This window comes from Falco punctatus, assembly GCF_963210335.1.
Source record: "Falco punctatus genome assembly, chromosome: 5".
NCBI lineage: Eukaryota > Metazoa > Chordata > Aves > Falconiformes > Falconidae > Falco > Falco punctatus.
In genome coordinates, this window is record NC_137584.1 from 9,428,179 (window position 1) to 9,445,654 (window position 17,476).

The 17,476-nt window shown below is 43.3% G+C and overlaps 1 protein-coding gene across 1 annotated transcript in view; it reads right to left on the reverse strand.

Moving 5' to 3' along the window:
* Positions 1-2,701: 2,701 nt before the first annotated feature.
* SH3BGRL2 (SH3 domain binding glutamate rich protein like 2) overlaps positions 2,702-17,476 on the reverse strand; it is a 48,440-nt gene continuing 33,665 nt past the window's right edge. The window contains exons 3-4 of the mRNA XM_080388143.1: positions 8,928-9,008; positions 2,702-7,788 (exon numbers count right to left, since the gene is read on the reverse strand). Of these exons, the coding sequence (XP_080244269.1) occupies positions 7,774-7,788; positions 8,928-9,008 (96 nt within the window). The 3' untranslated portion in view covers positions 2,702-7,773. The remainder of the gene's footprint in view (positions 7,789-8,927; positions 9,009-17,476) is intronic.

A 17,476-nucleotide genomic window follows, 5' to 3' on the forward strand; every position in this document is an offset into this window, starting at 1 on the left:
GAAAAATACCTTCTCTCCCAAGCAGCAGGGAGCATTCCCAGGTGGATGCAGGGCTGCTGCGTGCCATGTCTGCAGAGGATGGCAGGAGCACCACCACATAAGGGCTCCTTCCCTTACAGGGTGACACCATTGCGGCCATCCTGGAGGGTGGGGGGAGAGGGATGGGGTGTTTGGGGTCTGCCTGCTTCCCCAGACATGAAGGAAGGATTTTTTCCTACTGTGCCTACCTACATTGGCTTTGCATCTGAGCTCTTCTGGAGGGGAGAAGTGGCATTATTTTTAAGAGACAAATCATTTGGCTTCTGCATATTGCCCTGGGATGAAATGAGTCACAGCCAGAAGCGTAAGCTTTCTCTGGAGAGTAAGGTTCCTCTCCCCACTGTAGCTATATGTGCTGTGGACAGCTAAAATGGATGGGGCAACCAAGCAGCTGGAGACTGGCGCATATTTCTCAAGGACTCTGCTTCTGAACTCCCTTTTTCCATGTCAGAATCTACGTATTTCTTTCTTGCCTTCTAAACACAATTTTTCAAGGCTGCAGTCGATCTTTTCTTTAGGGCGCTAATTCCTTAATCCTGTAATTTTCTAATGTCCCAAATTCATCAGGGGATTGGATTACGCGTAATGGTCACCTTTGAAGTCATCAATGTATGGAGGACTTGTACCCAGAACCACATTTGCCTGTGACGCATCGTGCAGCCTAAGGGAAGTTACTTCAGATGACAACAGGAGGGCACCTTCAGTGACAGCTTGGTTGAAGCCTATGGCACGAACAAGGCAAGTCCTTCTGGCACTTAAAAAGCAAATCAAGCGAAAGGGCCGGTTCAGGAGAACTTTCTCACGGCCCAGACTGACTGCTCCAGGGTAAGAGATGTAGACAGACTGGCAGACACATGCATGCGTGCACGCAGACACAGCGATGACTTTCGAGCACTTTTGCCCACGGATGCTCCGCTAGCACAGGGAGCGCGCGCAGAGCTGGGATGCACGGGAGGACGAGAGCTAGTGGCAAAGCATCCTGCACCGTGCGACCTCTCCCCACTGACTGCCCTCAGTGTATTCTCTGGCAGCCATGTAGAAGGAATGGCAGTGCCACGGGTCTACACACAGAGCGCAGGCACCATGCTGCATGAGCAAAGTGATACAGAGCATCTCTTGTATCTTCCTCTCTGCAAATGAAGAAGTTTCTGCCCGCAACTGCTGCTTCCACTCACCATGACACAACAGCTGAGCTGCCACAGCTCAGCTCACTTCAGACAGCTGCTACCGATCCCACATCAGCTGAAGATCGCATTTCAGGCTCGCCTTCCCCATCCATCTCTCTTTTACTCATCCTGTCTTACGGCAGGTAGCACTGAACCTCCTCCAGGGTGCAGAAGCAGCCACAAATGGGTAGTTTTCATAGCAGGGCTCACACAAGAGAAAACGGGCAAGTTTTAGACAGGAACAATAAAGTATTAAAAATTACATACTAGACTGAGAATCAAGGGAATACTGTATTCATGCAAACCCGTACCTTTGGTTAGCCACTTACTGGGTAAAACATATTAAATACCTTCTACAGATTGGCAAGGCGGATAGGCAAACCAGGAACTCACATTCCTTTCAGATGAGAAAAAGCAGCACTCCTCCAGATTTTAGCCCTGGGAGCAAACCTTCACCACAAGAAAACTTCCTAGCCCCACTGTCCAAGCCACCCTGAAGGATTTGTGCTTTTTTTCCCATGGTATTTATCAGCTAACCAAAGCACAAATACGGAGACAATAAACTACAGAATCATAGAATGGAAGGCACCCTAAAGATCACCCAGCTCCAACCCCCTGCCATGGGCAGGGACACCTTCCACCAGACCAGGTTGCTCCAAGCCCCATCCAGCCTGGCCCTGAGCACTCCCAGGGATGGGGCATCCACAGCTGCTCTGGGCAGCCTGTGCCAGTGCCTCAGCACCCTCACAGTAAACAATTTCTTCTTAATATCTAATCTAAGTCTACCCTCTTTGAGTTGAAAGCCTTTCCCCCTTGTCCTATCACTACATGCCCCTGTAAAAAGTCCCTCTCCAGGTTCCTTGTAGGCGCCCGTGAGGTACTGGACAGCTGCTATAAGGTCTCTCTGGAGCCTTCTCTTCTCCAGGCCAAACAACCCCAACTCTCTCAGCCTGTCTTCACAGGAGAGGTGCTCCAGCCCTCTGATCATCTTGTGGCCCTCCTCTGGAGTCAGTCCAACAGGTCCATGTCCTTCTTACGTTGGGGGCCCCAGAGCTGAGTGCGGCACTCCAGGTGGGGTCTCACAAGAGTGGAGTAGAGGAGAGAACCTCCTCCCCTGACTTGCTGATCACACTTCTTTTGATGCAGCCCAGGATACAGTTGGCTTTCTGGGCTGCAAACACACACTGCCACCGGGTCATATAATCCTTTTTTTTTCTTTTTTCTTTTTTTCTTTACTACTATTTACCTGGGAGGACCTAGACGCTAACCCAGCAGGTATTCTGCACATTGCAATTCCCACTGAGCCACCAGGGATCAAAGCCACTTAGCATCTTACAGAATCAGGCTCACCCATCCCAGGTGAGGAGTTCTGCAGTGCTTCCATCCGCAGGGGCTGCCCAAGCCAAAGCACCATGGTGTCACCAGGGAGCTGCGGCAAGAATAGACACGTATTTTCTCATTGTTTCCTTTGGCACAAAGAACACGGTCCAAATGTCTTTTGTGAATTACATTTTTTATTAGATGAACACAGTTTTAATATATAACGTGTACATGGCCTAGGATACAATGTGCTCCCTCCCCCACCAAGTTACAAAACACTGACGCCGTGAAGGTGAACATCAGCTCTGCATTTGCGACCTTGCAGGGATGTTAGCAGATGGCCAGGAGTGGAAGCTTTGCACACACGTAGGTCTATGCAGGACGGGATGGAGCACATTAGGAAGAGGTAAAGGAACAAGGGAGTAAAAGCTGGATCTGACCTGGCTGAAGAACTGCTTTAAAGAAGCTGTTCTCCAATTCCCCTCCCAAATTCCTTGGGGAGCAAGAGGGTGAAGAATAGGCTGTGCTGCAGCCGGAGTTCCGTGGAGAGCAGCACCGCGTGGTTTCACACACGGCACTGCCAGCCAAGGGCCCCCGTGAGAACTGCTGCTCAACAAGGTGAGGGTGCCGTCAACAAGCTGTGGGCCACTCTGCACCGTGTCTTCCACTCCCGCCCTCTGTGCAGGGCGAATATGAGGGGCTCCCTCCTCCCCCCGCCGCTCGTGCCAAGATTTAGTGAAATCGGTGGACAAGTCCCTGAAGACTAATGGTATTTGGCACTTTCCTGGTGATGACTCCACTCTTGCACTCCTATGAAGGGCCACAAGGCACTGCCTAAAATCTCAGGGTCCTGCTTCTGAACCATGGTATTCCCAGAATTGGACTCCCTAAATAAATGGCCTGAGGGGGGGACAGGGCAGGGAGGGATAACCAAGAGATCCACTGAGAGCCTGGCAGCTCCTTTTCACTTCAGTGACAGCACTTGGGCTGCTCAACACTTGAATCGGTTATTTTGAAGTGCAAACATGGATTTAGGGGCTTTACTCCAGGTCCACTTCCCTTGGAAGGTTTGATTCTAGACAGTCAACAGAAAGGTGAAGAAAAAAAAAAGAAGAGAAAGCCACACTATGAAAAATCAAGAGTTCAGAAGACTCATCATCAAAAACTGATTTAACCTTACAAAGCGTGCGTCTTGACTCAGGCCTCAAAATCAGTTTACTGCATCATTAAAAAAATAGCAATATAGAAACTACCCCTTTCTCAGTTCAAAGTGTACGCACATCTAAGAAGACCCTACAGAAGCAGTCCTCTTCTGGCAAGGCACTATCCAGTAGTGTGTGGCACAAACAAAAACACATCTATCAAAGCCACTGATGCAGTGAATGTGCACGTGCACATCGGCCCACACAGCAACTTCAGCTAGGTACAAAGATTTACAGCTTAATTCACATGGCTCTCCCTCTTAAAAAGTGGGGTAGCTACAAGTATTAGCTAAAAATTGGGATCATTTGGTTCTTAAGCATACCTTTATATGCAAGTATTTTAAACAGAATCAAAAATTTGCTGTTTCTTTCAATAAATAGCTCCAGATTCCACAGACCTTTTCAGTTACCCGATAGTTACATTTCATTATTAAAAAACTAGTTTAAAAAATTCCAGATCATCTTAACAAACTAGAGTAACAAACTAGAACTCTGCTTGCTTTAATTACAAAAATAAGGCTGTCACATAACAAATCAAATTCATATTCAAGCAACATATATATACCTCTTTCTTTTTTTTTTTTTAAACTAGCCACTTACAATTCAAAAGCACGTATTCTAAGGGACTTACACTGCCAATCCACCTAAGCAAGCAGGATATCTTTGGAGCTAGTGTTGTCCTCCATAGAATTTATTACGTTCACATGTGTGCTCTGAAACAAGCTATGTTTACCTAACTGCTGTAACAGGACTAGCTCTCCACTGAATGGGAGATTTCTATTTTACAATTATCAAAATTCAAGAGGAGTTTTGTGAAACTAATTTCATCCCTGTAGAAATCAGTCTAGTTTTGCCTTTGACCTCAGTAAGCCTGGGATTTCACCCAGGATTACTCGTGTATATACTTACATACTTCGGTAAGTTTTTCAAAACTGGGACTTCAGGGAGTTCTCAAAGTTTACAATATATCAAGTACATGACAAATCCAGGATGGCTTCTCTGTAATCAACTGCATAATTATATAAATTTATATCTGTATTCATCTGCAAAGTTAAATATTTTTCTTTAAGTTTGGGTTTTTTTGGGAATAGCTATATTGAACTCGGTGAAGTTAACAATGTACAGCTCTATCTCATGTCGCATTCACTTCCTACAGCAAGGTTCAAGTCTCATGAAAATACGGAATTGGTGACAAGAATGTCACAATAACTTACCACAGACAACATAACCCTTAAAAATGCACGTACATACATGTATATGCATGCTACCAACTCCCTTTCAGGATTCTTCTAGAAAAGGTGCTGTAGGTAAGATTTTGGCCAGTAGATACAACCATGGACTTGAAACATGTGTGTGCTCTTGCTCCATCTAGCCCTTTAACCAGGCTGAGGGGGCACCACGAATCCAAAGAAGAACTTATTTACGGATGGACTCCTTTAACATCTCCTTTTTTAAAGCTTTCTTGCCTTTGTACTAGAGGGAAAAGCCACACAGCTGTAAGCAGTTGGCAGCTGAGATGACACGACAGGAAGGCAACCTGTTCTTTACTCCAGCAACTGGTAGTCATGAACATCGTTCGTGTCATACCTGTGTAGCCATGAGTAAGCCAATGGCCAAGATCTGAGAGGCTACAATTCTCCTGTTGTTCAGCAGCTTCAGCAGGGACTTGGATGATGACCTAGCATGCACCCTCAAAGTATCTATGAACGACACCTGAACCTGATTCACTGGTTGGTAACAGCTGGCAGAGCTTCAGTCCAGCAGCATCTCAACAACCTTGAGGACTGGGCTAACAGAAACCTCATGAAGTTTAACAAGGACAAGTAGAAAGTTCTGCCCTTGGGGGTGGCAAAGCATCAGTATGGGCTGGGAAGTGACTGACAGAGTAATACCCCTGCTGAAGGGACCTTGGGATTTTAGTGAACGCCAAGCATATTGTAAGCCAGCAATGTACTCACTGCAAACAGGGGAAAGCATGCAGTGCACCACTTCAGGAGAAGCACGGCCTGCAGGCTGAGGAAAGTTATTACCCATCTCTACTCAACCCTGGTAAGGCCACATCAAAAATACTGGTTTGGGACCTTCAAATTCAAGAGGGATTTGAAGAAACTGGAGAGTAGCCCTCCAACAAAGCAAAGCAGTCAGGGGCCTAAAGCACACAGCCTGCAGGGAGGCTGAGGAAGCCAGGTTTGTTTAGTCTGGTAAGAAGGCGGCTAGAAGGTGCTCTAATGGTAGCCTGAAATTATCTCGAGGACAGTTACAAAAAAGGTTGGTGCCAATCTCTTCCTGTGAGTGCCAGAAGACAGCAAAGGCAACGGCCACAAATCACAGCCTAGGAGTTGCAGCTGGACATTAAAAGAAAGTTTTCACTAGGAGAGTACTGCAGAGCTGTCACAGGTTACCTAGAGGGTTATGAGATCTTCATCTTTGGATATTTTTAACACTTTGCTAGACAAACCCGTATATGATCTGAGCTAGTGCTGATGTTAGCCTTGATTCTGACAGTGCTAGACCAGATGACCTCCAGTCATCCCTTCCAATTAATATTTCTCAGATGCCACAGTTACTGATTTTAACAGAACGTGATTCGTGGCACACACAGTGTTGCTTTCTGACACTTTTCACAAGTTTGGCTTCCTTCAAGCCACACAGTCTGAGAGATGTTGTGACTGCAAAGCTTTGCCGCATAATGGTTGTCTTTCATTTACCCAAAGACATAAGGACATTTATCGGAATGGCACTGCCCCGTCACTATGAAATCACTTGACTAAAAAGCTACATTACAGCATAGCTGTTATTTTCATAGCCAGACTTGATTCAAAATGCATAATGCAATTCGACTTCTGTCTAGAATGCATTTTGTAATGGTTATTGGCAAGTCACACGCCCAAGTTCTATGTGCATCAAGGCGGTCCCACTGGAATAATCTCCACTTCCTTTACTTGGCTCCAGTCCATCGGCTGAGCTGACCATTGTGCCCTCATCCAGCAAAGCACACACTCAGCTTTCTGCCTTTGCAGCACCTCCTCATTTCCACACCTGGGGATATAACCAGGACAACAGCTGGGCGAGTTAGGTGCGCTCTTGGATGACTGTAGTGTTTAACCACCCATGGGACTAAGCCCTGACTCTCAAAGTATCCCCCTGACTCTCATGTGGCTAATGGTGGAGATGTGTGTTACAGAAGGTAAACTCAACGTTTTGGCAAAACTTCATTTTAAGGAAGTCCAACTATAGAGCTCCAACTTTGGGTGTTAAGCCTTTCTCGTTTAAGAGATAATATTATCATTAACTATGACATCTCTTCTCCTGAACTACCCAGTATTTCCCATGAAGTGTTTTCCTGCACACTTTACTTGCATTTGGGACAGGAACCATGTCAGAATACTTCACTTTGGCACCTCCTCCATGATAAAACTGTTTTTAAAGTCAGTTGCATCATTAGACAAATCAAGTTTTCATGAACAAGGTTAGCAGCCCATGTTTTTTAGAATGAACATGATCTAGCATAAACATCACAATAAATAAATGTAGAGCAAAAATACAGCAGTTCTTGGCTTAGACTGAGATCTTAAGATTGACAATTTTTACCTTCTGGATCATAGCCAACACAAATACCCTAATAACCACCAGCACTTCAACTACCATGATGAGCTGATTTCAACTACAGTAGTTGGAAGAATTTAAAAAGGTAAGGAATCTGACTACATAAGTATATCCATGAATGATAGAAGCCCTACACTTCTACTCCTTATTCTCAAACATATGTCTGTTAGAGTATCAGTGCCAGTTGCAAAAGCAATCCAAAGACAGAAGTGAAACATCAACAATGAGTATTTAAAAAGGAAGATGAGCAGCCTGGCCTTAAACTTTTTCATATACGTGTTATTAACCCCACATTATTGGAGAGCACCGTCTCATGGCAAGCAGGCTACAATTAATGATGCATGTTTGCTCTATCACAGTGATCCATTAGGGAAGCTGTTGTGTGCTGAAGAACAGGGTCATTCATCCAGATGTGCTTGTTGATACTTTAGATAGGATTTCTAGGGTTCTGACTCCTATTTAAGAGAAAAGAGGAAAAAAAAAAAGATTATTAATGCTATGAATGTATTCTCACCTCCTGTGCCTGTGACCTTCACATGTAAGGTGCCCTTAACCCTGGTCCACACGCCAGCTGAGGACGCATCACTCTGAAGCACTACCAGCCCGAAGCACTGACCCGGCCAAGCTCACAGAGACACTTCTCCAGGACTAAAACCAGTTATTTCCTAGGAAGACAGCTGCACAGAAGCTGCTATTTCTGATTGCAGTAGGACGTCATCTTTTTCCTAGGACTTAGTTCTTCAGGCTACAAAGCAAGGCAGGCTGCCAAAATAACCTGCTTTAACAGCTCCCTGCTGAGGTTTCCTCCCACTCCTGTCCCTCATGGGGTCCAGAAATAAATGAATTCCTGGCACAAGAAGAACCCTACAGATATCCGACAGATGCCATCCAGGCCTGAAACAGTGCTACTACCAAACACAGCTATACCTACAGTAGTCAAGGGAAGAAAAATCCTCCCCTGTGTGTCTGATCCACTGCCAAAAGGTGCACCATACAGTCTCTTTGAACAAGTGTCCAGGCTTTCATATGGGAATAATATCTCCTCTATTAAACTGCCCTCAACAGAAAGATATTATCTGGCTTTGTGTTCTGACCTGTATATATGTATTTGTTAAAACCTAATTCTTATCCAAAAAGTTGATAAAACTCCTGACTGCTCCAGCATTTCAGCATTAAAAAAAAAAATATATATTAATGCCTAACAAATATATGCTGTCCTGGTTGAGCCATTATGCCAGGCTGGCCCAGTAAGATGTTTTGGTGACATAAACTGCAGATATTCCATTGATTAAGATTCTACTTCTTTCTCCTGTTACAATGAAGTCAGTTGCTTTCAATGTCAAGGAGAATGTATTCTTTAAACTTTATGTATCTGCTGTCTCAAATTAAGTCCCATGTATACACTTGATTCCATTTAACATGCCTTGCTTTTCATGGCAACTGTTTCAATTACCTCATTAGCCTGAAGCTGATATGGACAAGGTATGGATCAGCACGGTGGTGCATCCAAACACACAAGAGTTCTTTCAGTTCAAAGAAAATTCAAACCCAGTGTGTCAAGAATGCCCTGAAAAGTCCGCAATAGTACACTGACCTTTGATGCCAAAGTAGGTTTCAATCCAAGAAAGGAGAAGACAGTATTGCTCTCCTTTGATTCAAAAAAGCTGTCATAATCCTAGAGAGAGGAAAAAAAAGAAGAAAAAAAAAGATGAGTCAACATTTGTATTCATGTTTTCCTGATTGATCTTACCACACCATGTATTAGACTAATGGGTGATATATAATAACGCTCAGGAAAATATGGATACTCATCCATATTCTCCTATGCAAACCTAAAAGCTATTCTAAACTGCAATGATCTTGATAACTACAACGACGGGGAAAAACACATAAATTCTCTAACTATAACACAGAAAAATATGAACATGGACTTTCATTAAAAAGAAATCTATTGTAGGAATTTTTTAAAAGTATTTAACTGCCTAACAATGCAAATATGTTTCTGACCGGGTTTCTGATTTGCATTTTAGCAAACAAAATGCTTCCTAACATGGAAATCTCCAAGAAGTTCTAAGGCAGCTGAACTGCTTATTCTGTGGTGGAACAGAGACTTTGTCATCGTTGTATACTTTGAAACAAGCAATTGCATCTCAGCCATGGACAACCCACATAGTTAAATACAAAATGTTACCTTAAATAAACTGGTATAGAAAGATAAAAACCAACCCTCATTATCATGATTAAGTCCCTTTTAGATTTCAGCTGATTAAGACCAGGGTTTGATCTCAAAGTGTTACTACTGCTTTTACTGATCTGTTTACTGCATTGACACCTGCTACTCCTCTCTCATCTGATGAGCGGACAATACTCAGTTTTCAAGGGAAAAAATGCAGCGCAGTTTAATGAATGGATTTCGCATATGGCAAGAAGCCAAGAAGTTTCAGGTTCTATCCATGTTTTGGAAAGATTTCCTCTATGATCACCAGCAAACAATAAAGCACCCAGTTCAGACTCTTTCCCTCTACCATATAACTGCAAAATGGAAACATTAGTCCTTACTTAACCACTTCTGTTAGTAAAGTAAAATTCTTTTAAATGTCAAAAACTTCAGGTATGTGCCCATCACTACATAGCAATTATCTCTAAATATTTAAGAATTGTAGTTACACTTAACTTGAAAGCACTCAACAAGAGAAATCCCTTTAAATATTGAGTATGCACATACATGCTTTCAATACAGAGCAGTAACAGGCAGCCTCCGTGCCTCCACACGCTTCCCACTTGGTAACAGTCATTCCCAATGCACCTGATCCCCAAAGTTAGCACTTCTTTGGTTCCGAACCTCTAAACTCATTACTTTTGAGGGCTCATCTCTCATTATTACAGTTTCGGGTGCTTTCCCTGAAATTGCACTTCAATATTGCTCAGCAGCAGCTGCTTTGTTCCCTTGTCTCCTTCCACTCCTGTCTTCTCTTGAACCTGTAACCTCACAAACCACCGCACAACCACAGGGGACCATGTAAAATAAACAGAAGTTCTAATTATAAAGCAGAAATCTTTCTCTGACCTGGCTGTTCTGGGAAGGTTGTCATAGGTTATGCAAAGATTAGGAACCTTCTTTTCTCTTCCAACCAGAGTTTACACGCCTAGTCAATACCCACTTGTGATTACATTTTGGCTTCTCAGTTCCGAAGCAGGAAGCAAAAATGGTCTGGGCAAGCAAACATTCTGCTTCCCAGTATTTCTCTGGGTTTTCACAATGCAGTGTGAATCCCTGAATAACCCCTTCATCCCACCTGCCAGATGCAATTACAAGATATACCGAATTATATCCTTGCAGAAGTAAGTTGTGAAATAACTTTATAAGGAAAGTGTGTACTTGTAGATAAAGACTTGACTTCTCTTTGTTCTTTTTTTTCTCTCCACTAATGTAAAATAAAAGACTGTTTGGACAGAAAATACACAGTCACCACAGCAAGGATAATACACATCCCACGAGACACCTAATCATCCTGCAGATGTGCAGAATTTCTCTTAAAACCTTTATGGTGCATCAGACAAAGATGCTTTACTAGCATTTCCATAACGATATACTGCTATTCTAACGTGAACAACTGTCCTAGCAAAGTGTTACTTTGCATAATCATTGAATAACCTCAGCCCAGACAAACACATAGCTGCACTGATAGTTTCCCAGCTTCACCCTCTATACTAAAAGCATTGGCCCTGAAAGACACAGAGAGGTCAGCAGGAGTGTATGGTCGTCACCAGGCCTCAGACATATTAGCTGACGTAAGAAGAAAGAGTAAACCTTCTTAAGATGGCTTTTTGTCATCGTCATCTTAAAACATGGCATATTGCTATGCTGTAGCCTAGGGCAGTAAGTCAGTATTCCAGTCCTAAGCTTTATGTCTACATCGTTTCAGCTTTCATACACACGTCTATCTATGTATATACATAAAGAGTACACTCATTTCTTCTATCTGGTTTTCAGTTCCATGGTTCTCTATGTGTGATACCTAATTTCCAATGAATACCATCTACTCACTTCGCTCTATGGGAAGAGGCAACTTTATTTGCTTTCCCTGACAGGGGAATGAAACACCTCAAGGAATAAAGCAGTTCAGGAGCAAAAGAAGGTAGAATCTCCTGCAACGATTGGCATCGTAGACTGGAAAATAGACTTTGCAGACAGATGCTGCTTATCATTACGGGCACAGAACTACTACCATTACTGTTTAAAATGCTAATATATGAAGTTATTAGACAGTTTTAAGTTCCCTCACTATTAATTTTAGGTATGGTCTGTTCTACCTAACTTTGCAATTAAACACAGAATTCAACAAAGGAATTGGCACTTTTACATCAATCTAAAAAATCATTAAAGGTGATGGATAGATGCTAAAATCTGAATTAACATAAATTTACAATTAATATCCAGAAAGTAAATCAAAATAAAATAGACAGATCTCACAACTAAGCCATGGCATAAGCTGAAACAGTACTGAAAGCAACCCCAACAATGCCATGGATTAAAAAGGGACAATGTAATCAGTGGATACCTATAGGAATAACAACTAATGCTGAAGCTCTGCAGAAGGATGTTTGATTAAGCCCTTGACCTCTACGAACGAGACTTGAAAAACTGCATGGATGCTGTTAAACTTGAAACAGAACCAGCCTGACTCTGCTAAAATAGATGAAAAGCCATGTGGGACACAAGCTATATAAGCAACCACCTGTGAAGACAGCACATGATTGGAGAAATAACCTTTATTTTCTCCACTGGGTTCATCTACAAGTGAGTCACACTATCGCTGCAAGTAGGGGAGCAGTGGATGAGTACAACCCACAGGGAGAAGAGCAAGGGCACCCTCCCTCTGCTATCAGGGTAAGTTTAAATTGCCTTAAGCTGCTCATTACAGCCCTGTAAACCATAAGCAGCCAACCTGCAGGCAAGTAGCCATTGCAAGCATTTCTGCAGTAACATGGCTCAAGACAGGCATCGTTTTCACTCCCCACCAGGAGCACCCTTTCCTCCTAAGCACACAAGCAGTTTTCACGAACCCCCAGACACCTCTTTGTCTCAACAGTCTGTCTAAGGAAGGCTCTCTTGTTTGTTTGGGTGAGTCATCATCTCCCACCACTGTTTCCAAGTTCTGGGGTTCTCCTGAAGTGTGTTAATACCAGTACTTCAATTAGCGCTAAAACTATCACTACTCTAACACCATGGTTTTGTCACTGTTTGTTAATAAACTGGAAAGAAAAACGGCAGGGAAGGGTTCACGGCCTGAAAATAATGCCATAAGAAATAAGACTGTATTCCTGGCTCTGACAACGACGTTGCAACTCAGCTAATCCACCAATATCTGTGAAAATCTATTTAACTTAACCTCTGTAAAGTAATTTAAGTCTTACTCATAAAAAGCTTTCTGCAAGTACTAGTTATCACTTATTACTTCCAGAAGCATCCAGGGCTGATTTAGTTTGTTTTTTCCACATATTTACAGATTATCAAACCTGGAATCACTTACTGAAAAAATCCTGAAGGTTAAACAATGAGCTAAACTGAGTAACTGCATGTTTGAAAGAGCACAAAACCCAGTGGATTGATTAATTTTAAAAGGAGCAGAATATTTAATAAGCACAGGAGATTATCCACAGAAGCAATCTCCCTGATGTTTTGAAATATCTGCATTGCGAAACGTATTAAAATGCTATTGACAGTTCCTTGCTTTTATGGGGGATGGGGGGAAGAAGCATCACGCTTTTAGATAAAGCAGCAGTAAAATTTTTATAGGAGTATTTTCCTACTGATCCCAGCAATGAAAACATATGGTCCCAAAACAATCAAATGTGAAAAAGAAGTCACAGAAATGCATAATAGTCCTATAAAAGTTGGAAGAAATCACTTTAGTATGGTAGTTCCTTGAGAGATTTTTGAGAAGTATGATCTCAAGGAACATGATCTGAAGGAACACAATCTCAAGGACCTGTCGGTTGTGCTTTGGCATGTGGTAGGAGTTCAAAGTGGGCATCCCTGGCTTCCCCTGTAACACAGGCAAGATAACAGCTGTTCAAAAACATCCTCCCTTTGATCTTATCTTTACAAGTAGAGAAAGTCTGTGCAGATTTGGGCCACATGTAAAGACACTAAATCCATGGGTGAGGACATGAAAATTCTTGTCTCAGATAAAGAACATCCCAGTGCTACCAGCAGCAGATGCAGAGGCTGAAGAAGGAAAATGGTGCCAAGTTCAGTGGAAGTGGAGAGCTTCATGCACAGGCAAGAGCCCAACTTACTTGCAAGCCAATGGGTTCCACTTGGAAAACTGGGACACTCTGCCTTCCCACAGAGGAAAGACACCACCATCAGCTGGTTTTGGCAAGGCAGTGGTTCCCTGTTTCTGCACTAGGCTTCACCACTGGTAGCAAGTTACTACAATCCCCCTGTCACTGTCCCAGGCAGCTCTATCAAACCTGCAAGTGCTGCAGCTTTGCTGGGGTCAGCTGAGCAGTGCTATCTGGCCCCTCTGCAAGGAAGTGGCTCCCACTGACGCCCTGGAGGCATTCCAAGAGCAGCTGTTAACCTAAAAATATATGAGTATGACAAACTGCCACCCACTGCCCCACTTCAAAAGGCAACTATGTGCACAACCAGAATTTTGACTGTATCACTTTAAATTACAATCCTCGGTGCTTTCCAGAGCAGCTAATTACACATATATGCATAAAATTCTGGCAAAATCAATAGCTGATTAAGGTTACTAAAACTAAGGGGACATAGAGATGGTGTACGTCAATCATCAGTGATGCAGAGATGTTAAATCCGTCTGGAAAAGTTGAAAAGCCAAAACCACAGGTGATAAATCACAAAGATGAGGGTATGAAAGGTTACCAAGAATGACAAATGCCAGGAGAATAAAATATATCTCAGGATGGTTTGAGGGCATAGAGAAGTGACAGGAGTATAAATAAGGTAAGTAAAGAGCTATTTCAAATCAGAAAAGGCTTCTTAACACGGTAACAGCCGAGTGCTTTAGGCCTGGCTCCTCATCCTTAAAGTCAATGGCAGCTTGGTCACCCACCAAGTAGTCTAAGCAAGATACAGCCCTTCTGTTTTACCACAAGAACAGAACAGTTACAGCATCAAAGATGTTCTAAGAGCTACTGAAATCAGCTGACCAAAGCTCTTGCTTTGTTGAAAATAAACAAAGCTAACTGTACTGAAGTTTCAGCAGCTCACCTACAGACAAGCAAAATCTTGCTGGTCTTGCACAGCATAAAGCTTTGCTTTCCCTGCACCTGCTGAGTGCCTCTAAACCAGGATAGTTTCAATTTACTCATCCATGACCTGGATGGACAGAGCACACCCTCAGCAGGTTTGCTGATGGTACAAAGCTGGGAGGAGTGGCTGACACACCAGGAGGCTGCGCTGCCATTCAGTGACACCTGGGCAGGCTGGAGAGCTGGGAGGAGAGGAACCTAATGAAGCTCACCAAAGGCAAGTGTAAGGTCCTGCACCTGGGGAGGGACAACCCCATGCACCAGCACAGGCCAGGGGTGACCTGCTGGAAGGCAGCTCTGCGGAGAAGGGCCTGGGGGTTCTGGGGGACAGTGAGTTGACCAGCAGTGTGTCCTGGTGGCCAAGAAGGCCAGTGGCACCCTGGGGTGCATTAGGAGCAGCGTGGCCAGCAGGTCAAGGGTGGTTGTCCCCCACCTCTGCTCTGCCCTGGTGAGGCCGCACCTGGAGCCCATGTCCAGTTCTGGGCTCCCCAGTTCAAGGGAGACAGGGAACTGCTGGAGAGGGCCCAGCGGGGGGCTATGAAGATGGTGAGGGGACTGGAGCATCTCCCTTGTGAGGAAAGGCTGAGAGAGCCGGGGCTGCATAGCCTGGAGAGGAGAAGAGTGAGGGGGGATCTGGTCAATGTTTACAAATATCTTAAGGGTGAATTCAAGAGGACGGGGCCAGGCTCCTTTCAGTGGTGCCCAGTGACAGGGCAACAGGCAATGGGCACAAACTGCAACACAAGAAGTTCCACCTGAACATGAGGAAGAACTTCTTTACCTTGATGTTGACAGAGCGCTGGAACAGGCTGCCCAGAGAGGCTGTGGAGTCTCCTTCTCCGCAGACATTCAAAACCTGCCTGGACGTGATTCTGTGCCACCTGCTCTAGGAGAACCTGCTTTAGCAGGGGGCTGGACTAGATGATCTCCAGAGGTCCCTTCCAACCCTGACCATGCTGTGACTCAGATAGAGAGGCAGGCCACGGCTGCAAAGGTCTTTAGGAGCTAAGTTAGCCCAGGTGGTAACAGGAGGAAGGAGTTGAGGCTCACTGTGGCGGCAGGATGGTTGGTAATAGATCTAGAGCTCAGCAGACCCATGAGCACATTGCCAGAGCACACTAAAGAAGATCATGTTTACATGGCTTCACCAGAAGGCTGAAGTTCATGAAAGAGAAATATAATAAGAATTACTAAATACAATAAAGTGATATTTGTTTCAGAAGAAAAACTAGAGACAGGGAAAATACTCAACTTAAGTATTTTATATGTATTTTAAATGCTTGACTTGCTTGTAGTCTTTCCTAGGCATATGCTTATGGCCATTGCTAGGACAAAACTGGGCTAGATGGACCTTCAGTCTCACACATTTAAGGTCACTTATATCAGATGCATCTTAACACAAGTTTTAAAATAATCAGCAAAGCAAAGTGATATTGTCCACTTAGTATGCTGGTAAAAGGAAAAAAAAAAAACCCTAAAGCTTCACACTTAAATATCCTTCCAGTTTATCCTGAAACTAAAATGGTGTTGTGGTTGCTCTGCACCTCTTTAAAACCAGATTAATCAAAGACAGGAGAACTCTCTTAATGTCTAGATTATGCAGAAATCCCAACAGCCATGCACTGCCCAAATGCGACAGTGAACTAAGAGTAGCTTAGTCTTTGAAAGAGTGGACAAGCATTCAGGAAATCTGGATTTAACTCTTCTTTATGACACAAATGTTTTATGCCAATCTACTCCAGTACAAGAACTGCTGGTCCTTGGGAATTGTTTCCTCTTTAGATCCCACTTCCAGAGTAGCTGCTGCTTCTCTCAACAGCAACTGCCAAGTTCACAAAGCTCAACTTGACTACAGCAGTATCCCAACTGCGTTGCGGAGATTTTAAGCATGCTAGGAAACCAGATCACTGTAGTGATGTGATTACAGACACTGCCATAATTAATTTGGCTCAGCATTTTGTTAAGCAGGTACACTGAAGCTTGTTTAAATAAACACTGTTGCTGCTGGGAGAAACTATCTACTGCACACCAATGTTAAAACTGGCAGTACTGCAGATCAGCATAAATAATTATTTGCGCTTCAAGAAACATAACACAAGCATGACGGCATTGGGTCAAAGTAAAACATTAACACGAAGTAGATTTAACTTACAATTAGCAATTACACAGACACTGTCTATCCATTACTGCAACTGAGATTAGGAGAACTTTATTTCTAATGAAGTTTCAAAGACAGTAACTGTGAATAGAAGTCCTTCCAGTTGAGCAAGTTGGCTTTGTTGCTGTTTGCTTTTAGTTTGCTGCAAGAGAAAGAGCAAGCTTGCTAAACATCTCAGACAAACCCTTACTGCTTACCACACCAAGAGACAGAAAACCAATCCTTACCACACCAAAAAGCAGAAAAATAAGGAACATGCCCAAATATAGCCTGCACTGATTTTCAGACAGATTTTTTTTAAATGCACTGATTATTGGACAGCACTTCAAGACTGGCATGCTGCTTGACTTTGCTTATCTTTGTCAATATTTTTTTAATATATGATTATGATCTCTCCATTCTTACAAAAGGGGCAATGTAATTTGCCCTTACAAGAGTGAGAACTTCATTTAAATGCACTGAATCAGCACTTTACTACTGACTGAGTTAATACTGTATGCCATTGAGAAAGAGCTGTTAGCATCCTTCCTGAAAAGGGCACTTCAGTTCTCTAGAACAGATGACATTCATTTACTGATCTGATTAGGATTACAATGGAAAACTCTTACTCAGCACAGCTCTCCTTGGAGAATGAGTGTGTGTGCATGTGTGAGGCTTTTTAAATATTATATAAATACACAAAAATAAGAATCTTGTCC